Source organism: Aquarana catesbeiana, linkage group LG03 (genome assembly GCF_042186555.1).
Source record: "Aquarana catesbeiana isolate 2022-GZ linkage group LG03, ASM4218655v1, whole genome shotgun sequence".
NCBI lineage: Eukaryota > Metazoa > Chordata > Amphibia > Anura > Ranidae > Aquarana > Aquarana catesbeiana.
This window is the reverse complement of record NC_133326.1, coordinates 53,855,728-53,873,578: the sequence shown is the minus strand read 5'-3', so window position 1 is coordinate 53,873,578 and position 17,851 is coordinate 53,855,728. Positions and strand designations below refer to the sequence as shown.

Below are 17,851 nucleotides of genomic sequence, written 5' to 3'. Positions count from 1 at the left end.
AATGGGTGACATGTCCGATGAGTATGCTGGCCGTGCAAGAACTGGGATGTTTTCAGCTTCCAGGAATTGTGTACAGATCCTTGCAACATGGGGCCGTGCATTATCATGCTGTAACATGAGGCGATGGTCGTGGATGAATGGCACAACAATGGGCCTCAGGATCTCGTCATGGTATCTCTGTGCATTCAAAATGCCATCAATAAAATGCACCTGTTCGTTGTCCATAGCATACGCCATACCATAACCCCACCACCACCATGGGCCACTCAATCCACAACGTTGACAACGGCAAACTACTCACCCACATAATGCCATACACGCGGTCTGTCATCTGCCCTGTACAGTGAAAACCGGGATTCATCCATGAAGAGAATACCTCTCCAAAGTGCCAGACACCATTGAATGTGAGCATTTGCCCACTCAAGTCGGTTACGACGATGAACTGCAGTCAGGTGGAGACCCCGATGAGGACAACGAGCATGCAGATGAGCTTCCCTGAGACAATTTCTGACAGTTTGTGCAGAAATTCTTTGGTTATGCAAACTGATTGTTGCAGCAGCTGTCCGGGTGGCCGGTCTCAGACGATCATGGAGGTGAAGATGCTGGATGTGGAGGTCCTGGCTGGTGTGGTTACACGTGATTTGCGGTTGTGAGGCCTGTTGGATGTACTGCCAAATTCTCTGAAGCCCTTTTGGAGATGGCTTATGGTAGAGAAATGAACATTCAATTCAAGGGCAACAGCTCTGGTGGACATTCCTGCAGTCAGCATGACAATTGCACGCTCCCTCAAAACTTGCGACATCTGTGGCATTGTGCTGTGTGATAAAACTGCACATTTTAGAGTGGCCTTTTATTGTAGCCAGCCTAATGCAGCGTACACACGGTCGGACTTTTAGACCGGACTTGTCTGACGGACGCCGACGGACCAAATCCGGCGGACAATCTGATCGTGTGTGGGCTTCACCGGACCTTCAGCGGACTTTTCCAGGCACAAATCTGATGGACTTTAGATTTGGAACAAGCTTCAAATCTTTACGTCGTAACTCCGACGGACCCAGAAATCCGCTCGTCTGTATGCTAGTCCGACGGACAAAAACCGACGCTAGGACAGCTATTGGCTACTGGCTATCAACTTCCTTATTTTAGTCCGGTGTACGTCATCACATACTAATCCGTCGGACTTTGGTGTGATCGTGTGTAGGCAAGTCCGTTCGTTAAAAAGACCGTCAGAAGTCCGTCAAAAGTCCGCTTGAAAGTCTGTCGGACAAGTCCGGTCGAAAAGTCCGACCGTGTGTACGCGGCCTTAGGCACACCTGTGCAATGATCATGCTGTCTAATCAGCATCTTGATATGCCACACCTGTGAGGTGGATGGATTATCTTGGCAAAGCAGAAGTGCTCATGAACACAGATTTGTGAACAATATTTAAGAGAAATAAACCTTTTATGTACATAGAAAAAGTCGTACATGTTTGAGTTCAGCTTATGATAAATAGGGGCAAACACAAAAGTGTTGTGTTTATAATTTTGCTCAGTGTAAATCCGGAAGTGGTTAAATAAGAAGCAATGTCTGATATTGTCTTTGTGCCAACTTGAGTTTCTGTGATCTTTCCAGCCCCAGGAAACATTGCTACAATTCGGTTACAGCTCATTCACATTACTGCTCTTCTAGGCTTAACAACATCAGATACCCAAATGTGGGCTTCAGTTAAAGTGACAGAGCTTCTTTTTAGTCCAACTAAAGCAGTGTTTCTCAACTCCAGTCCTCAAGGCGCCCCAGCAGGTCATGTTTTCAGGCTAGCCATTATTTTGCACAAGTGATTTGATCAGTTTTACTGCCTTATGCCGCGGACACACGAGCGGAATTTCCGACAGAAAGAATCCGAGCTTTTCATCATATATTCCGACCGTGTGTATGCCCCATAGGACTTTTTCTGTCGAAAATTCAGACAGACTTAGGTAAAGAACATGTTCTATATTTTTCCGACGGAACAAATTACTATTGGAAAAACCACTCGTCTGTATGCTGTTCCGACGCACCAAAAACAACGCATGCTCTGAAGCAAGTACGAGACGGACGCTATTGGCTACTGGCTTTTGAACTTCCGTTTTCTAGTCCTATCGTACATGAGTTCTGGATGGTCGGAATTTGGTGTGACTGTGTGTATGCAAGACAGCTTGAGCGGAATTCCTTCAGAACTCCGTCGGAAAAACCTTCAGAGTTTATTCTAACGGCAAAACTGGTTGTGTGTACAGGGCATAAGTAATTACCACAGCCATTTCATCTGAGGTAAATCCTGAAAACGTGACCTGTTGGGGCGCCTTGAGGACTGTAGTTGAGAAACACTAAACTAAAGCATTGTGTATGGCCAGCTTTATTCCAACTTCTAAAAAACAGGCAAAGCCCAAACTATACAGGAACACCGAGATGTTGTACTGCATAGAACATTAAACAATGTGGTACCTATATCGTCATCTCTTTATACAGTAAAGGCTAGAAAAATATTACTGGAATCTATTAGTAGTTAGTCACATTCAAATGTTCTTGTTCTCTAATGTTGAGAATGTTTTGCTTCCCATCCAAGTAGGATGAGTTGTAAAACACTTTCAGCATTACAAAACAAGTCAAGTTGTAGGTGACTAGCTAAATAAAAGTAAAATATAAACACTCATGTCACTAAAAAAAAAAGCAAAAAAGAGCACACCAGCCTAGTGCATGACCTTGGTAAACACTTTATTAATAAAAGCAACATGGATGTATACTCACAAACGACTACATACCACAAACTCATCAAAAACATCCAAAGACAATGTTGCCCAGGAAGATGCCGCCTGGATCTAATTAGCTTACATGTTCCAAGGAGGTTCCCCTCTTTATTAGAGCCACTTACAAATGCATAAGCCAATTGGATCCAGGAGGCATCTTCCTGGGTCAAGGAGCATGTCCAGTGGATGGGGGGTCATTATCCTTGGTTGTTCTTGATAAGCTGCATCAAATCATTCTTTGCAGCTGTTACCTTTTGTACCCCCACCCCCTCCCTTTAGAATGTTAGCTCTACGAGCAGGGCCCTCCTGTACCTTTTGTATTGTACTGTAATTGTGTTGTCCCCCTTATACATTGTAAAGCGCTGCGTAAACTGTTGGCGCTATATAAATCTTGTATAATAATAATAATAATATACCGTTGTTTGTGAGTATACATACATCTTGCTTTTATTAATAAAGAGTTTACAAAGGGAATGGCTAGGCTGGTGTGCCCTCTTTCTTTGCTTTTTTAATGCCATGTTATTGGGGCGCCCCCAGTCCTAAGAGGGCAGTGAAGTGCAGAGAAGTGGATGAGTAAGAAACATTGGGTCTGAGCATCACACTTCTGCGCAGGAGGATGTTGATATGGTCTACAAACGCTCATATGCATAGATCAGTTATAACCTAATTGTATAGAGATGTAACATACCAAGCAATCCAATACCAACATATCATATTCAAAAGAAAAGAAAAGAAAAGAATGATCAAACAGGATGCAGATGTTGAAAAAATAATTTATTCTGTCAAACAGTAAATGACTGAGCTCTCCTCTCAAAAATGTTTCCCCCTCAGGTGAAAGTTATAAAAATGCCAGTGTTGTCACCTGATCCCCTATTATGCACACCACACACATCCACCACACCAGTACCAGTATAAAGTGCAAATGAGAGGGTACTGTCGATTACTATTTTTTATAATAAATCAGCATCTTGTTTCATGCTTTTTTGCTTAGTTGTTTTACGTTTAATCTGACTGCCTACTATAAAATTTACCATGACCTGGATCAATGAGAAACTTCACAGACATTACTGGAACCAGAAGTACTGAGACCTGAAGCCTTTACATCTACTTAGCTTAAAGTAGAACTATAGGCAAAACTTTTTTTTCATTTTGGATAGAGTATAGGAGGGTTATAACCCCTGTAAAGTTTATTTTTTCCATTGTCCCATTGAGGAAATGTACCTTTGCTTTCTGTCCCATAGCCAAACAGGAAGTCAGAGGAAATCCTGGCAAATTAAGGGAATCTCTTGGGGACCCCCAGGTCACCAGAACTAGTGTCCTCTTGGAAAATGTCCCCTCTATTATTTTTCTGTGGACAAGCCAAAATTTGGGATTTTCTTTTACTTTCACTTTCAATGATAATGGTAAACAGGACAAATAGAGAGAATGAATCTCCATAATGGGGGCATAGACAGCAATAAAAACTGACAGGTGTTCTAATCCCTCTCCACTCTATCCAAAACTGAAAAAAAAAGTTTTGCCTTTTGTTATACTTTACTAACTGCAGAGTACAGCAGGTCTAGAGGCTAAAATATATACTGTATATAAATTAAATTAAATTAATGATTCATTTTCCTTCATTCAACCAGTGGGTTAAACAAAATAAAATGAATCAATTCCCCCATCTACACATTCAAGGTGGATGGAGGAATCCCTCCTGCTGTGGTATTGTATTCTGACAGTGGGTAGGCTTTCCTGCCATCAAAATACTTTCATCAGCACTGCCAACTATAGCCAGGGCACTGATTGAGCGAAAAGTTTCTAACAGGCTGGTTGTACAGAAGTCAATTGAGAGATCGACTTCTGTACAACCAACCTGCCTATAGATGGATCAAAATTCGGGTGGTCCCTGCGAAACCAGCCAAATTCCGATCCATTTATGACCAGCTTAATGATTACCAGCTGACCTATTTAATTAGCAATACACTGTATTTAACAATATTATTTTAGTATTTTTTTTTCCCCTTTTATCCAGGTGACACTAATCCCAACCCATGACACCGAAGTGACACGTGAATGGTACCAGCAAACCCATGAGAAGCAGCAGGAGCTTAATATAATGGTGTTAGCTAGCAGCAGTACTGTAGTGATGCAAGACGAATCCTTCCCAGCATGCAAAATAGAATTCTAAGGATCACAGCAGTCACAGTGTGTCTATGTGTATGTTGTGTTTAGGTGTGTGTCCAGGCACAATCCGGTTCTTTCTACAGATCTAGATTGTAGCGGTCCGCCTTGGCAAACACTGTCAACTGAACATCCAGCATCTCTTTAGCTGGTTAGGATCTGTATTGGTAACATAACTACCAATGTTGGATGTCTGTGACACATGCAGCTTTTATTTTTCTTCACGACAAGACCGTTACGGCAAACTCTTTTCGTTTGCTATATGTTGCCGTTATCTGTGTAATTTTTGTTACATTTTCATGCATTGCCAATTATCAGCAGAAAGAAAGATAACACCAATAATGTATGATAACAGCAGCAAGGGATTATTTATATAGAAGCATTAATGAATATTGTCTTAGCAGCCTCATTTCTGTAGTACGATCATTCAAGAGATTTGGGTTAAGGGAGGTCAGTTACTGGCAGAAAATACAGCCATTAGATATTATACCATGATTTTTGATGGCAGTTGAGACTCGGTTACCAAGTAGTGAAAAATACTGTAAATAGATAACTACTTGTTTATTTTAACTTATCAACCTAGGATTGTAAATCTGGATCAAAAACCAGAGGAAAGGTTCTCAGATACATAAAACATGGAATGTTCTCAGATACATAAAACATATGGGTTACTTGTACATCCACACATGAGAAGACACATTGGTTCCATATTCTGCAACAAACCAAAGTATTTTCAGAGTTAGAAAGCAGCGAGTCGGCTAGGGACATACTTATGCTGAGCTTTGAAACCCTAGGGTATGATCTGCATAAGGGGGATTTGTTAGGGCTGTTTGGATATGTAGTTAAAAAGGTCATTTTTATCTGGGAGTGTTTCCCATAGATTTTCCAGAAAAATATCCTAAAAAGTTCTTTTTGGCTGTATGAGTATAGTAGCATAAAATTACTTGCAACAGACTGAACAAAATTTGGGCATTGCTCAATCATAGAATGTGGAACATAGACCCCTAAACTGTACATAGCCATGAAATCGCTAGTGATAAACTAGAACGAGAGGCCTTGGGTCTAACTTTATATACACTGTTGTATGGCCCTATTTTTCAGGTCCTGCCCTAGGTGTCCAGTCAGAGCAATGAAGCTGAGTCCCTGGAAGCAGTTAGCAATGTTGTGGGTAGTCTGCATAAATGTAATAGCTGCAATAATAGATAAAGTTAAGGTTTCCCGTAGTGTCATAAACACCAGAATACCGCCATCCTATTTTTATAAATGAAACTCAGACTGCTGACTTAATATTTTCTTTGACACTGCTGAATCGCCTATAATATACTGCACCCGGCTCGTTATGGTGGTTATCAGTTTATACCAATTGGCTTATATCACTGGTCAAAACAAATAAATGCCATTTTATACAAATATCCAGAATTAAAAAAAACGTGTAATATGACATGAAGAACAATTTATATTTTTCAGTCATTTATCTCAGCTTCCAGGAAGGATATGATCAACATGTTTACTCGTAGTGTCAGTAGATGGTAGTTTGACTGTCATATAAAATTAAGCTTCAGTATTCTACTTATCTATAATCCTGTAACCTGCTTGGTTAGAGCACTTGATTTCCTTTGGCTCCTCCATTGTACACAGCTGATCGCTCACTCGGGCTTATTTAACAAGGACGAAGAGCAAAGTGCTGTAACACATAGCAATCACGTAGAATGTTTTTTTCTTTTTTTTTCAGTGGTCTGACTTAAGTAAAATAACATGTGATCTTCAATTTTGTCTTTTCTTTGCCTTACTGAATAAGTCCGATAGTGTGATTGTGATGTACCTATTGATGTGCTTTCTTGCAGTGGGGACATGTCCTAGTGACCGCCTAGCGGGCAGCCCACATACAAAACATTAAATAAGATAAAGTGAATGTTGGGTATTTATCACTTACTATTATTCTTGCTCATATCAGCTGTATAGGTGGTAGATTCACAAAGCTTAAGAACATTATCAAATCTTTTTATTTCACCGACCATGGAAGCTGCTACACAAAAAACATTTTTATAGCTTGTTTGTTTACATTTTAGATTTTGTTGGCTGCTCTAGGGAGCTACCTGCCTTACACAACAAACACATTTCTTTATTGCTGAACAAACCATTTATATATCAATGGTGTATTTTGCTGTCTAATTTATATATTTATTTTTATTGTCAGAACTAAGCTATGTGTTATTAATTTATGGGTCTAACAGTAGGTGATGTTTGTATATATATATATTTTTTTTTTTCTGTAGGCCAAACTATTTAGATGCATCTAACCTTTAGTATAATCTATTGATTATCGCACTGGACTTGGCAATAAGCCAATTGCTTATTAATTGGGATATAATTTTATAAGCTGTTAATTGTTCTTTAACACACAGAGCTCTAAAGGGAAATTACCCATAGTCAAGACTTAGAGAATTGTAGGTATGTAATTATATCTGTGTGTAGTCATCATACTGTTGCTTTTAATAGTATGAAATGATGTTTTAGTAAATTTTTTGCACTAGTTGTCCATACTCTACAAATCAATAAAACCCCTCGCGATTTTGCACATATAAAATGAAGTCCTTTAAAAAAAATTATCTTGCTTTTTATTAGTTCCATGGTGACTCCTAGGCCAACTTGTGGAAATATAAATACAGGATGTACCATAACATGAAATGCTTTTTTTCTCCAGATTTTGTAAGAACAGATCCAAGTAAAGGATTTTTGGAGTGGTGATTTTTGGAAAGTTAATACTCTTCTTATCTAACCAAGTGTCTGTGAAATGTTTGCTATAGATTGCCTGGCAGTGGTTATATAGTGTTATGATATGAGTTGACTGTACTGTAGTAATAATGCAAAGTGATACAGATAGGAATGGTGTGTAATGGGACTGGGGGGTCAGTCCCCAGCTGTCATGTTGTATTATAACAAGATAGCTACATTCTGACCATCCCTTGTGGTTAGTATACTGTGTATGTGTAAGGACCTGTAGGCTAAGACCCAACAAACCAAAACAATGACATATAATATCCAAAGTAAAGCTACTAGAATGGAATGACTTTGTTGTTTTGAATGTTTTTAGATTTTAATTAAGAAGGCGATCAGGTGTCTTTTCTAAAATGTGTTTGCAACTGTCCATTTTTTTTACATGCTTTTACGCATTTTACCCCAAGTCCCTGTCTTCTTTTAGTGCTGAGCTAAGGAAAAAAATGCACATTGTATCAGCACTACACTGTACTGGAATGGTATGCTTGATTTATTTTAATGAAGCTAAATCTTAAAGTATGCATGCGTTATGTTCTCTGCATATGGCTGTTAGATTTTGTTGAATCTGCTTATATGTTCCATTTTTATTAATGTGGATGCTCGACCTACAAGCCCCACCTACTTGCTGCAATGCTTGTGGCTCTAAGCCAGTAACATAGGTGCCTGGATGCCTAGCGCACTCATCTGATGACGACCCAAAAGGAACACGCTAGCACACAGCCATTTCCTTTGATCACATCCATACGGGTGTCTAGGCAGAATAGATAATGCACTAAAAAGAAATGAGCTATGAATGTTTCTATTTCTCTTAAACTTGAAAGCTAATACAAAAAAATAAAGACCAAGAAACAGGATAACCATGGTCACTAAGAAACCTGCCTTGCACATGACAATACTGAATGGAAACACTTATACACAGCAATGATGTTATGAATAAGAATGTACACAGACCTTAGACCTTTTCCCTTTATTACTGTGCATTGAAAAGTTTGATTTTTGTGATTCCCCTTTAAATAGTTGACCAATAGCAAGAATAGAAAACCTACAACAGACTACCAAATAGAGCTTCTCATTGCTGCCTTTTGATGCGTATTAGTAGTTTTGTAGCACTAAAGCAGAAGGGTCAGACCTAGGTTCTCAGCTATTGCTAAATTGTTGTTTAATCTGACAATAGCTATAGGGCCGGCGTTGGGGCCCTGCATAAAGGGAACAACCCAAAGTCAACCAAGGTCAAACTCATGATTCCGCCCTCCTAACCAGACAAGATGGGCAGAGACTGTATTTGCTAACATGTATCACAAATAAATGCAGAATCTCTGTAAATCCATTACTACCATTACAACGTAACATATAGGCGATATATAAATATAGAAACATTTAAAATCAGCTGTTGCTTGTTTCTGCATGTGGACTACAATGAGTTATACCCCTGTATGTAATAGGTGAAACAAAAGAATAAATAATTATTTTACAAAATATATAAAAAAGTGAACACGTCTTAATTGTATTGAAAATTGCAACCTGTATTCCTGATAGCTTCTTTCTACGTTGGATGTTGTATAAATAAGACCCCCGACTTTTTCATTCTTTTCCTTTAATGTTCTGCAGCGTTACTAAGAAACTTGTTTACCGAAAACATTTTTTTTTTAATTTGTTCTCTACTTCTGTTTCTTAATGTCCACTTTTCTGTGTGCAATATTCTGTCATTTTGAATTTCTGTAAATGGAAAACGCCTGAAACTCTAACAATAAAATGACATGAATAGGTCTGTCGTTCTTTTTGCGTTTATTTTACATGGTTGAAAATTTGTTATTAAAATTATATATTTTTTTTCCTCTTAGCTATTCTCCACTTTAACACTTTACATGGAATGTAGGAAGGTCATGGCTGGTGGGAGGAGCTAGCAGGGGGAAATACATAGGTTCTTAAAAACATCACAGCGTCCTGCCTCAGTACACCTCTTAAGAGCCATGAACCCTATTGCAAGCAGTAGGCCCATTTTTTGGAGAAGATATGTAAAAATCAAAATGTTTTGATGGGTGATGTCAGTCTTGAATGAATAGTGGATGTTCCTGGGCAGGCTGAATTTGCATGCGCATCCCCCTAGGTAAGGCCTACATGCAATGCTGAGCCTCCATGACTGAAAGAACTTAAATGTAATGAGTGAAAGGGATAGGCTAGGAAAAGTAGAGCTGGGGAAGAAAGGTCTAAATCAGCCTTTTTGTCCCAGAGGAAAATTTGATATAGTTTTCAGGTCTCAGGTAATGCCTGTTAAACCAATTTAATTGGGGCATGGTGAAAGAAACACCCCTTGGTTGGCCAATGCGAAGAATGCCCCCCTTCCTTACAGGCAGATACAAACATCATTGATGTCTTGCAGCCAACGATGCCAAGTGGCCTTTGTCCCGGAACTATGCAATCAACATCAAATGAAAGGTCAATCAGCCACAGCTCAAAGAACCCACAGCAACCTCTGAAGGAATCCTAGGATTCCGTGGACCCCTATTTGAGAATGTCTGCTCTAGATGATACTGGATGTTCTGCAGGCAGGAAATGTGGTGGGTTTTATCTGGCTTCCTCTACTTTCTAATGCACATTTTGAGATGCTTGCAGTGATTTAGAGTAAGTAATTTCAGTACAAAGAGGAGTCTGTACAGCTATGCAAGACTGGAGTTCAGCATTAAAGTAGTTACACAGGTAAGTATTTTCTATGCTATCAAAATGCTGTGAACTTGTAAATGTTGGTCATTTTACAAAGCATATAAAGAGAGCTTGATAATAATTATATACCGTAATTCTGTGGTAATGGTAAATAGAATTCAATGTATAATTTTGTAGTTATATATGTACATGGTGGCAGCTGTACTTGCTTATTACTGTACATATGCAGCTCTGCTTCCAGTTTAGCAGTGGTTTCTGCAGTGGTTAGTGGTTCTGCTTTACTGGTCTTTCACAAAGGCATAGATTTACTTAAGGTCCAGTAACTGTTCACTTGCACATTAAATGTTCACTGGGGGTTAGTAAAAAAGTTGCGTTCATTTTAATCTACAATCATGAGCTAGCAAAAAATATTTTTTCAATCTCCCTGGCACATGATTTGGTATTTAAAGTGAATACAGGTTAACTCTATTTAATTTAAATCACTTTTCAAGTTAAAGCTGGCCATAGATGGATGAAAATTTGGTCAGTTCAGCAGGGGCTAAATTTTGATCTATGTATAGCTGTCCCTGTTCAACAGAAGTCTATTGTTAGATGTAGATTGTTAGAATGGGACTGTTGGAAAACTTTTCTCAGTCACTGAAAAAAGAAAACGAGTCATCTATGGGCACCTTCTTAGCAGACTTTGCTCCTTTAGAAAATCAATCAAGTGGATCTGCTGAAAAATAGCTTCCTATTTTGACTCCATTGCCAAACTAAAAGTGCCAATAAAAGGTGCCCCTGAAAAGAAGTTAGTAACTTCTTACCTCTCTGCCAAACACAGCCCTTTAGAGGCGAAAAACGTTTCATCTAATTTCTGTGTGTTGATCTCCTGTGTCCCCCATTGTGCTCAGTGGTTCCTCCCAGTGACCTCACATTGCTACAGGACAAAGCAGTGAAATGTGTTTGGTAGAAGGAACCACTGAGTACAATGTGGGACTAGGATATCAACACTCCCAGGAGGTGTCAATTTCTAAAAAAAAAAAAAAAGCTTCAGCTTGGGATTATTTCTCTTCAATGGAGCAGTGTTTGGCAGAAAGGACAGAAGGAGAAGTATTTACTTACTTTTCGTGGACAGATTTTACGGGCAAGTTCACTATGTTGTCATTCGCTTTAAGAGAGAAACAGATAAATTGCGCTGACAGTTTAATTTAGTTCCCAACTTGAAGATATACCTAAGACTTTATCAACTATCCTGAAGAAGATCTATATCAGCAGAAGTTTGGACATTCCAGCAGAGCTTTCAGAGGATAGCAGGAGAAAAAGAAAAGGTAAAAATTGTGTTTGCAAACCTATTGGGTTTTTTGTCCATATTAAATCAGCTTTGGTGTGCAAAAATGCACTAATCTTTAACTTACAAGTGATAAGAAACATATCAGGGGATCAGAAGTACCCCTTTGGGCTTGTGCAGTAAATAATGCAAGGAACATTCTATGAAATGCAAATTGCAGTAACCAATAGCAGTCAATCATTATTATTATTTAAGGTACTTATATAGCGCCGTCAATTTACGCAGCTCTTTACATATACATTGTACATTTACATCAGTCCCTACCCTCAAGGAGCTTAATCATAGACCACTTTACTGAAAACCAGTGAAAGATGGATCCTAATTGGTTGTTATGGGTATGCACTTTGAACTTAGCGATTTGCCCCTTGAACTGTTTTGTTGAATAACAAATTCTTTCCAACATTTTACAAACTATAGTGTAATTGTTCCTTTTCCTTATAGAGCAGGTCTTAGAAGTGTGTATATGTGCATTCTTGGTAAGAGAACAAGTATGGCAGACCCAATTTTTGACTGGTACTCCAGATAAGATTGGTTAAAGGTCTAATGCCACCATGCAACCTACCACCTTCCTTTATCCGGTGTTGATAGACATCTTCACTGTTAATCTTTATTCATATATTCTGAGTGACAAACTGTGTAGATAATGATTGTGAATCCTTGGAGATAAGAACCCATGTGTTTATAATCAAACTGGATTTGAGCTAAAATTAGATTGCATTGCCTGTTATAATTATCTGGTAATAAAATGATGATTTGAGAATGGAAATGTGTTCTCATGTTAAGAAAGTCAACTCAACCATGACCCCTGCAACTGGGTCATGGTAGTGAATGCTAGGGCCAAACAAAAAATATGGCTATAGTGGACAACGCCTTTTGAATCCTTGTGCCTAGACAGCACTGACTGTTCACATGAAGTATCCCAACTTTACAATATCCTATTAACACATGCATTTCCAAACTGAGCTTTCATTATTAGAGACCGGAAAAGGGAACTGGGATGCACCATCTCAGAAGATGATTGAGAGAAGTCATTTTTCGTAAACTTTAAATCGAATCGTATAGCCAACCAAACAACTAACTAGATGGTATAATATCCCCTGCCATGTTGCACAGCATGTTTCCATCGAGTCCCCAAATGTTGTTGGAGATGCATAAAGGAGATTGGAACAAAGCTCCAAATCTGGTGGATCAGCCCCCCTATTGGAACCTACAGGTGATCTAGCTTTAAAGTATTACACCAAATCATGGAAACTGCTTGGCCAGAGTCTCCAGAGGTAGATTTAATATCCACTATACCCACTATACCCAGATCGGTTATAACCCAATATCGGTTCTCCGATTCCTCCTATTTGCAGGTCAAGCCTTGATTCCTAGGCATTGGAAGATGACTACTATTTCTAGTATTAGGGAATGAGTTGACAAACTCAACCAAATCATGAGGATAGAGGAACTTTCAGGGAGCATACAAGAATGTCACTCAAAGTTTATAAATATCTGGTACACTTGGATCGACTTCTCTAGTGTAGAGATGGGTTCGCTTTAAGAGCATATTAAATAAGGGCATTAGTCAGTGCATCCCATTGGGTAATACATTTAAAAGAGCGAAAAAAAAGTCCTGGATGACTTAACGCCAATGTAAAAATGCATATAAAAGCAAAAGAGAAGGCCTTCAAAATAAAATACAAGGTTGAGGGATCATCATCAGCATTCAAACTTTATTAAGAATGCAACAAGAAATATAAGGGTGCAATTAGGGCGGCTAAGATAGAACACGAAAGACACATAGCGGAGGAGAGCAAAAAAAAATACCAAGAAATTCTTTAAGTGTGTAAACAGTAAAAAAGGGATGACAGACCGTATTGGCTCCATAAAGAATGAGGAAGGACATCTGGTTACAAAGGATGGGGAGATGTCGAAGGTATTGAATTTATTCTTCTCCTCAGTCTTCACGAGGGAGTCGGGGGGCTTCAGTAACCAAAACTGCAGTGTTTATCCTCGTGACATATCTCAGGAAGCACCCTCATGGCTAACAGGGGACAGAATTAGAATTAGACTTGGGAAACTTAACATTAATAAATCACTGGGACCGGATGGCTTGCACCCGAGGGTACTTATGGAACTCAGTCAAGTAATTGCCAGACCATTGTTCCTAATTTTTACTGACAGTCTACTGACTGGAATGGTACCAGCGGATTGGAGAAAAGCCAATGTAGCACCAATATTTAAAAAGGGCCAAAATACATCCCTGGGAATAAGAGACCAGTTAGCTTAACATCAATAGTATGCAAGCTCTTGGAGGGGATGATAAGGGACTATATACAAGATTTTAGTAATGAAAATGGTATCATTAGCAGTAATCAGCATGGATTAATGAAGACTTGTTCTTGCCAAACCAATCTATTAACCTTCTATGAGGAGGTGAGTTGCCATCTAGATAAAGGAAGGCCTGTAGATGTAGTGTATCTGGATTTTGCAAAAGCATTTGACACAGTTCCCCATAAACGTTTACTGTACAAAATAAGGTCCGTTGGTATGGACCATAGGGTGAGTACATGGATTGAAAACTGGCTACCAGGGTGAGTTCAGAGGGTGGTGATAAATAGGGAAAACTCGGAATGGTCAGGGGTGGGTAGTGGGGTCCCACAGGGTTCTGTGCTGGGACCATCCCTATTTAATTTGTTCATAAACGATCTGGAGGATGGAGTAAACAGTTCAATCTCTGTATTTGCGAATAATACTAAGGTAAGCAGGGCAATAACTTCTCCGCAGGATGTGGAAATCTTGCAAGAAGATCTGAACAAATTAATGGGGTGGGCAACTACATGGCAAATGAGGTTTAATGTAGAGAAATGTAAAATAATGCATTTAGGTGGCAAAAATATGAATGCAATCGGTACACTAGAAGGAGAACCTCTGGGGGAATCTAGGATGGAAAAGGACCTGGGGGTCCTAGTAGATGATAGGCTCAGCAATGGCATGCAATGCCAAGCTTCTGCTAACAAAGCAAACAGAATATTGGCATGCATTAAAAAAGGGTGTAACTCCAGGGATAATTCTCCCATTCTACAAGACTCTGGTCCGGCCGTACCTGGAGTGTGCTGTCCAGTTCTGGGCACCAGTCCTCAGGAAGGATGTACTGGAAATGGAGCGAGTACAAAGAAAGGCAACAAAGCTAATAAAGGGTCTGGAGGACATTAGTCATGAAGAAAGGTTGCGAACACTGAGCTTATTCTCTCTGGAGAAGAAACGCTTGAGAGGGGATATGATTTCAATTTACAAATACCATATTGGTGACTCCACAATAGGGAGAAAACATTTTCGCAAAAGGGAGTTTAACAAGACACGTGGCCACTCCTTAAAATTAGAAGAAAAGAGGTTTAACCTTAAACTACGTAGAGGGTTCTTTAAGAGTGGCAAGGATGTGGAATTCCCTTCCACAGGCGGTGGTCTCAGCGGGGGGCATCGATATTTTCAAAAAACGATAGATAGATAAGCACCTGAACAACAGCAACATACAGGGATATACAAGGTAATGCTGACATATAATCACACACATAGGTTGGACCTGTCTTTTTTCAACCTCACTTACTATGTAACTATGTAACCAAACCTCGGTCCTTTCAATGAGTTTTAAGTAGCGATCCTATTGTCAATTAAGGAAATCCATAGCCAGACTCCTAACTGGGTACACTCTCTCTCCTACCCCCTGTGCCTTCTTTTCTCTTTAATGGCCCTCTTTCTACTTTTTCTTTTTTAGACTTCCTCTGTTTGCTCCATCTATTATTTCTTGCTTATTAGAGGTGTTAAAAGAGGCATTTTGCTTCTAGCATTTCCAGTGGCTACATGATATAACTGCAACGGTACAACTCTCTCCAAGTTGTTATAAAATTGTCATATTGCAATATTGCTCATGTTGATGTGACTTCAGTACTGAATTCGGACTCTTGGTTCTTTCTTTACTAGTATACAGTACTGTATGTGTACTTATGCCAAAGTACCCGATAAACTCTATTCTTTAAAATTACTCTTATAGATCTTATACTGGAAGTGACAGGTGAGGAGAGATCTGCAAATTCTCAATCCCTATATGGACCATGTATAATGAAGGAAATGTTCCATTTTCTAGAATAAAGGAAAAAAATTGTGAAAACTTCCAACATGTTGGAAAATCAATAAATGCAATAATGAGCATTTTTGATACAAAAGTGAAATGTTATAGCTCAGGTATTAAAGTTTGTAATCAATGCTAGAACAGGATAATCACTTGCATTCAGTTCCTTAACTGAATATTTTGCAAACATAATTTATTGTTTAATTTTCATTACATTTATTTTAATTCACAATGGAAAATGAATATAAAGTAATGATTTTTACAGCTATTTGATAAAAAAAATAGAACTATTACCTCACTATTTTGGTTTTGAGCTCATTTCCTAAAGAAGCCTATTCTGTGAGTGTACCGGACCTTGCGACATGCCTGAGTTTTAAAGGGCTTGTAATATATTATAAAGTAGAAAATGTTTTATTCATGCTCTACATATTTTATGTTAAAGGCGGAATGATAAGGTTTATATCCTGTCTGTCGGACTGCAGTTTATAATGTCTGAATATGTTGAAGTAACAAAGTGTTCCATTCAGGGCATGACCTGCACAGTGCTGGCATTCCAGGACTGCAGTCTAACTCCCTCTTCTGTGATGCAGTTCTGTTGATTTCTAGATTCTTTGGATGTTCAGTACTGAGTGGGAAGACTTAACAGAAAATAACTACATTACATCCTCCAGTAAAGACAATTGTAATGTTTTGGCTAAGGATAAAATTGCCCCTAATAGGATTAGATGATGTAGGCTATTAATTTCCTTTGTAGTCGTATAAATCAATCCTAAACTTTGTATTCACCTTTATTTTGTTTTAGTTCAGTAACCAGCCACTTTGAAATGTGAAAGAACAGTGTTTTAACCTCCTAAGGTCAAATAATGCAAAGGCCATAAGAATCTGTCTATGATGGTTTTTCAGTCATTCAAGTGACTTCTGCAGTTCATCTGATGGTAGGGTATTTCTAAGCACTTAAACCATTTTGGGTAGTCCAATTACCATTAGTCCATTACCATAAAGTTTTGCACAGGAGGCAGTGTGTTGGCACGGCTCAATGCATGACTGTTGTTTACCCAACAGAGACAGGTGTTAATTGGAGCCACATAAGCAGCTGTTTACATACACCTAGGATGCAAGGTGCACCCTTTAAAGGGAAGTAAGGTATAGACTTTGGATAGAAAAGACAGGGAATTCAAAAGGGATGTGAGAAAGGCCAACACACACAGTTGGAGACCTGTGACATCACGTATCAGCAACTTAAAATGTATTTTTATCAAATGTAAAAGGTACCCAGGTAAGGGTGTTATAACAACCTTGTAAGTTGTATAGTTGATTACAATTAGGTGTGAAGGAGAAAACACACAGAGTTGGGGTCCTGGGACACCACATACAGTGGGGAAAATAATTATTTGACCTCCTGCAGATTTTGTAAGTTTGTCCACTTACAAAGAAATTAGGGGTCTATCATTTTTATCATAGCTGTATTTTAAATGATAGAGACAGAATATCAACCAAAAATCCAGAAAAAACACATGATACAAATGTTATAAAGAGTTGCAGTTCAGTGAGTAAAATAAGTATTTGATCCACTACCAACCAACAATAATTCTGGCTTTTACTGACTGGCTACAGTATGTAGAAATGTGGTACACAGATTAGACCTGTCAATTTAAGAAGGTGCTCCTAACAATAACTTGTTATGTGTATAAAAGACACCTGTCTACAGGATCTCTTCCTGTAGACAGGTGGGCAAGACCAAAGAGCTGTCAAAGGACATCAGTGACAAGATTGTAGACCTACACAAGGCTGGAATGGGCTACAAGACCATCAGCAAGAATGACTCCAAGAGCACAACGTCGACTCATCCAGGAGGTCATAAGAGAACCCAGAACCACATCTAAAGAACTGCAGGCCTCACTTGCCTCAGGTAAGATCGATGTTCATGATTCAACAAAAGGAAAGAGAGTGGGCAAAAATGGCATCCATGGGAGAGTTCCAAGGCCAAAGCCACTGCTGACCAAAAAGAACACAAAGGCTCACATTTACCAAAAAAATCTCGATCAT

At 39.0% G+C, this 17,851-nt stretch overlaps 1 protein-coding gene across 2 annotated transcripts in view; it reads left to right on the top strand.

Moving 5' to 3' along the window:
- MAP1A (microtubule associated protein 1A) overlaps nt 1-9,472 on the top strand; it is a 233,399-nt gene extending 223,927 nt beyond the window's left edge. For both annotated transcript variants that reach the window (XM_073618550.1, XM_073618548.1), the window contains one exon: nt 4,780-9,472. In XM_073618550.1, the coding sequence (XP_073474651.1) occupies nt 4,780-4,935 (156 nt within the window). In that variant the 3' untranslated portion in view covers nt 4,936-9,472. The remainder of the gene's footprint in view (nt 1-4,779) is intronic.
- The last annotated feature ends 8,379 nt before the right edge of the window (nt 9,473-17,851 follow it).